The sequence below is a fragment of the Mesoplodon mirus genome (genome assembly GCF_964341445.2).
Source record: "Mesoplodon mirus genome assembly, chromosome: 3".
In the NCBI taxonomy this organism is placed as follows: domain Eukaryota; kingdom Metazoa; phylum Chordata; class Mammalia; order Artiodactyla; family Ziphiidae; genus Mesoplodon; species Mesoplodon mirus.
Genome location: NC_138978.1, coordinates 122,178,519 through 122,184,518, shown reverse-complemented (window position 1 = coordinate 122,184,518; position 6,000 = coordinate 122,178,519). Strand labels below are relative to the sequence as shown.

The 6,000-nt window shown below is 36.9% G+C and overlaps 1 protein-coding gene across 1 annotated transcript; it reads left to right on the top strand.

Moving 5' to 3' along the window:
- Positions 1 to 4,905: 4,905 nt before the first annotated feature.
- LOC309799218 (olfactory receptor 6K3-like) lies at positions 4,906 to 5,861 on the top strand (the record flags this gene model as incomplete). Its single annotated transcript, XM_082612203.1, is given in 4 exon segments — positions 4,906 to 5,292; positions 5,296 to 5,328; positions 5,332 to 5,806; positions 5,809 to 5,861. Coding segments are annotated over 4 exon segments (948 nt in total).
- Positions 5,862 to 6,000: the final 139 nt, after the last annotated feature.

Below are 6,000 nucleotides of genomic sequence, written 5' to 3'. Positions count from 1 at the left end.
TGTTGTGAAAACTGGACAGCTACATGTAACAGAATGAAATTAGAATGCTTGCTAACACCATATACAAAAATAAACTCCAAGTAGATTAAAGATCTAAATGTAAGGCCAGACACTATAAAACTGTTAGAGGAAAACATAGGAAGAACACTCTGTGACATAAATCACAGAAAGATCCTTTTGACCTACCTCCTAGAAAAATGGAAATAAAAACAAAAATAAACAAATGGGACCTAATGAAACTTAAAAGCTTTTGCACAGTAAAGGAAACCATAAAGAAGACAAAAGGACAACCCTCAGTATGGAAGAAGATATTTGCAAACAAATCAACTGACAAAGGTTTAATCTCCAAAATATACAAGCAGCTCATGCAGCTCAATATCAAGAAAACAAACAACCCAATCCAGAAATGGGCAGAAGACCTAAATAGACATTTCTCTAAAGAAGATATACAGATTGCCAACAACCACATGAAAGTATGCTCAACATCACTAATCATTAGAGAAATGCAAATCAAAATTGCAATGAGGTATCACCTTACACCGTCAGAATGACTTTCATCCAAAAATCTACAAACGATAAATGCTGGAGAGGGTGTGGAGAAAAGGGAACCCTCTTGCACTGTTGGTGGGAATGTAAATTGATAGAGCCACTATGGAGAACAGTATGGAGGTTCCTTAAAAATCTAAAAATAGAACTACCATATGACCCAGCAACCCCACTACTGGACATATATATCCTGAGAAAACCATAATTCAAAAAGAGACATGGTGCTGCAATGTTCATTGCAGCACTATTTATAATAGCCAGGACATGAGAACAGCCTATGTGTCCATTGACAGATGAATGGACAAAGAAGATGTGGCACATATATACAATGGAATATTACTCAGCCATAAAAGAAATGAAATTGAATTATTTGTAGTGAGGTGGATGAACCTAGAGTCTGTCATACAGAGTGAAGTAAGTCAGAAAGAGAAAGACAAATACCACATTCTAACACATATATATGGAATCTAAAAAAAAAAAGTTCTGAAGAACCTAGGGGCATGACAGGAATAAAGACGCAGACGTAAAGAATGGACTTGAGGATGTGGGGAAGGGGAAGGGGTATCTGGGATGAAATGAAAGAGTAACATTGACATATATACAGTACCAAATGTAAAGCAGATAGCTAGTGTGAAGGAGCTGCATGGCACAGGGAGATGAGCTCGGCGCTTTGTGACCACCTAGAGGGGTGGGAAAGGGAGGGTGGGAGGGAGGCACAAGAGTGAGGGAATATGGGGATATAAGTATGCATATAACTGATTCACTTTGTTATACAGCAGAAACTAACACAACATTGGAAAGAAATTATACTCCAATAAATATGTTAAAACTAAAAGAAAAAAACAGGTTAACAAACAGGACATGTTTGATAACAGGATAAAATAGAACTCATACTTGATTTGTGTAGAGTTTAGAAAAGTATGTTCACAATGTAAATTTTTATTTAGATACATATTTATAAGTTTTGCACTTTTGTACATGAATTATTTATCATTAAATTTATTTTCTGAAAAAAAATACACTATTATATTTCCCTTGGGGAGGGGATAAATTTTAGTCAGCCAACTATCTCTATAGTTTTCTTTATGGTTTTATATCTTTTTCTTGATTTAGAAATTCTTCTCCATATATATTTTGTCTAATTATTATGTCCTTTCTTCTCTTTTTTAATCTCTTTGAAGTAATTTTTGGGTATGGTGCAAAATAATCATTTAAAATGATTTTGTTTTTGATGTATCCACTTATGTCAGATCATATTAAATAAATCATCCTCTCCAGTGATACAATACCACATTTTCCCACAAGAAATGCTTCATTTCTTCCCCTATTGGTTTCTGGAATTAGCTATCTACCCTCTAACATGTTGACATATACATGTCCTTACACAATATTGATAGGATAATTGTGGCTTTACAGTAAGTTTGAATATCTAGCAGTTAATTATTTCTCTAAGTAAGCCTTCATTATCCAAATTTTCATGTTTATTTTCAAACATTTGCTGTGCCACATTAAATTTAAAATTTTTTTTTAGTTACTCATCCTACTACAAACAGACTCCATTGAGTTTGCTTTTAAATGGGAAGATACATTTTGTTACATTGGAACAAATACAATCTTATGTTAATAAGTCTTCTCACACACAGAAGAATTCCATTTTTACAGCAAACAGATATGTTTTTATTTATGTTCATAAATTCATAAAATTTTTGGAGGTATTTCTTATGGCAGAAAGGTGAGAAGAAATTATAGGTATTTCAGAAAGAATGAGTGGAAGGAAGTGGTATACAAGAAGCACATACAAATCTTTAACACATTTTGCGGTAAAAAACTGGGAATATAAAGAGTTTAGCAGAATCAATAGAAACAATTTGAAGGGAAACCCTGTGTATATTGTTGGAGGAAAAACTTGCCATTCTTCCATCTTGTTTAGTGTGGCACACTTCCAAATCACCTGTTTTCATGGAAACGGTTCCTTTTTCTATTCATTCATTTATTCACAATAATTAACATGCCAGTGAGTCTCCTTCAACATGTCTTATTTCTAGTGTTTTTGAAAGGATAGGGTCCAATCCAGGCTCTTCTGTATATGATACACTTTCAATTCCCTACCTAAATGGAGACTGGCTGGTTAAATCATAATGATGACAAGAAAAGGGGTAACAATGGTCATCAGAACCTGTAAGTCTTCCTTGGAGCACTGATTCCCTTTTGATCTGGAGATCTATTGAGAAAAAACTGCAGATGCACTCTGATAATTGACCCCATGGGGAAAAAAAAAGATTGCTTTCTATTTATTACCAAGGGATGAAGCCCCAGTGGAACTCATTGCCTTTTTAGTATTTTTCTTAAGATGGCTATAACAACCCTTTCAGAGAAGATGAAGGGACATTTAAGAACGCAGAGACCCAGGGAAAAGGATGATAGTAGGCTATCTGGCAGAGGTGAGTTGAGGGTCACTGAGGTCTGGAAAGGAAGTATTCATTTCCTATGTTGGGGATGAGACACACTCTAAAGATTCAAATAATGAAGATTTGGACAGGCTTGAATTTTGGCATTGGACTAGGGTTTATGATAAATCGCTATCTTTGGAGTTCTGGGCTCTGCATATTTATAATCAGAAATAACATCTAGTTATTCAGAGTTTACAGCTGTCTAAGATATAAGTGCTTATAAGTTTCCTTCCTACCAGCCTTCTGGATTTTTCTACCTTTAATTATGTTTGTAAGTCTGATCCAAACATATTCATTAAAAAATAGTTACTTTCGGGCTTCCCTGGTGGCGCAGTGGTTGAGAGTCCGCCTGCCGATGCAGGGGACACGGGTTCATGCCCAGGTCCAGGAAGACCCCACATGCCACAGAGCAACTGGGCCCGTGAGCCATGGCCGCTGGGCCTGCGTGTCCAGAGCCTGTGCTCCACAACGGGAGAGGCCACAACAGTGAGAGGCCCACGTACCTCAAAAAAAAAAAAAAAAAAAAAAAAAAAAAAAAGCTACTTTCAAGTGCTTAATACATTCCAGGGGTTGTGAAAGACAAAATGTTGATCCTGCTCTAATAGAAGTTCACAGTCTAGTGAAATTAAACAAATAAGTTACAATAAGACATAGTAAGGATTATGGTAGAAGCCTTCTGTAGGACACATAGATGAGAATAAATCCAGGCGTGTATGTGTGTGTGTGTGTGTGTGAATGTGGGGAAGAAGATGAGACCACAGCAAGAGTTGTAGAGCTTCTGATAGGAGGCAATGGCTGAGCTGAAACTTGAGGAAAGCCTAGGAAGTATTCAAGTGAAGAAAAGGGAGTAAGAGTGGCTTCTAAGGAGAGGGTTAACATTCACATAAACAATGACCCAGGAGAAATCAAGGTGAACTCTGAAAACTGCCATAGTGCAGCATGAGAGAGTGGTAGATGGGGAATATTGGATATGCAGGTCTAAAGTTCAGGAAACATATCTGTGCTGGAGATTTGAAAGGACTGAAAAGTACAGGAGTATGTGTTCATCAACCACAAGGAAGGACATGGTTTTAGGGAACACAGCAGGAAGTTGGAACACAGAGCCATTTATAGAATGGGTCAAGAAGATGAGTTTATAAAACATAAAATAAGAAACAGTGTTATGACAAAACACCTGAGAGGAAGCTTCCATTCAGGAAGAAGGCAAACCTGGAGATGGTGGTTTCATGAGAGCCAAGGAAGATAATCTTCACTTAGTAGTAATCAGTAGTTTCTGATGCCAAAGTGTAGTTGTAATGTAATGACTGAACCTTTTTCACTGTTTTGCAGTTACCATGTCACTGATACATAGGACAGAATGGCTTCTGTATAGTAGTAGAGAAAGCAGTCACATAGCAAGTGATTGAGGAGTGAACAAGATCTAAATGACAATTAATAAATTGTTAATGACAATTAACAGTTAATAAATTGTTAATATTATTCTTTTAGAAAGCTGTTCAAGGTAGGAAATGATAACTAACAAATATGGATCAATATTAATATGATGGACGTTGATACATTAATTCCTTTAATACTCATAATTCTGCACTAATGTTTTTCAACTACAGAAGACTCTGAGGCTCAGAGAGATTATGTAACTTGCCTATTTAGCCAACTAATAAGTAGCAGAATGAAAATTCAGGCCTGGAATGTTTGATTTGAACCCATGCTACTAATCATCATGCTATATTGTCTCTCAAACAAAAAGATTAGTGATATAGACAAGTTATCAGTTATTTTGAATCTGGGAAATGTCAAAACACAAAAATACCAGGTAAAAAAGTACCATTTACATTTATGTTGCACTGATTTTCTTCTCTGTTTGTTGGGTGTACCATCTTCTTCATTCACAGGTAGCTCTTCTGGGAATATGGAGAGTGGAAATCTATCAGCAGTGACTGAGTTTATCTTCACTGGGTTCCCCAAACTCCAGGATGGTGGCCTCCTATACTTTTTTCCTTTACTTTTCATCTACATGTTTATTGTAATCAGGAACCTAATGAACCTAATGATCTTCTTTGCTGTAAGGCTGGATACCCATCTTCACAATCCCATGTATAATTTCATAAGTATCTTTTCATTTCTTGAGATATGGTACACCACAGCCACCATTCCTAAGATGCTCTCCAATCTGATCAGCAATCAAAACACCATCTCTTTCATTGGCTGCCTCTTGCAAATGTACTTCTTCCATTCACTCGGAAACACTGAAGGAGGCTTGCTGACTGTCATGCCCATTGACAGGTATGTTGCCATCTGAAACACGCTCCACTACCTGACCATCATGACTCCCTGACTATGTGCTCAGCTCTCTGCAGGGTCTTGTATCTTTGGTTTCCTCATCCTTCTACCTGAGATTATGTGGATTTCTACCCTACCTTTCTGTGGTCCCAACCAAATCCATCAGATCTTCTGTGATTTCACTCCTTTATTAAATTTAGCCTGCACGGATGCCTTTGTGATCTTGGTGCAAGGTGTGATTCATGCTCTCGCTATTCTAATAACATGTCTGATTATTTCTCTTTCTTACATTCGAATTATCATTGTTATCCAAGACATACCTTCACCTGAGGGTCATAAAAAGACCTTTTTCACCTGTGCTGTGCACATTGCTGGCTTCCTACTGTTTTTTGGCAGTGTGGCCCTCATGTATCTTAGATTCACTGCTATTTATATACCATTCTGGGACACCATCATTGCTCTAACATTCTCTGTGCTTGCTCCCTATTTCAATCCCATTATATATAGCCTGAGAAATAAGGACATGAAAGATGCATTAAGAAGCTCCTTTGCTCCCCAAAAGTGTTTAATATATCTGGTATGTAATTTAGGCTGCAGTCCTCTATACAAATGGAACTTCTTCACAAAATAGTGAGCCCAAATAGACTAGGGTTTCAAAGAATTATACAATTAGTCCAACTTTCTTCCCCATAACTGGTGAATAGACTGGTAAAGAAAGTCCTCT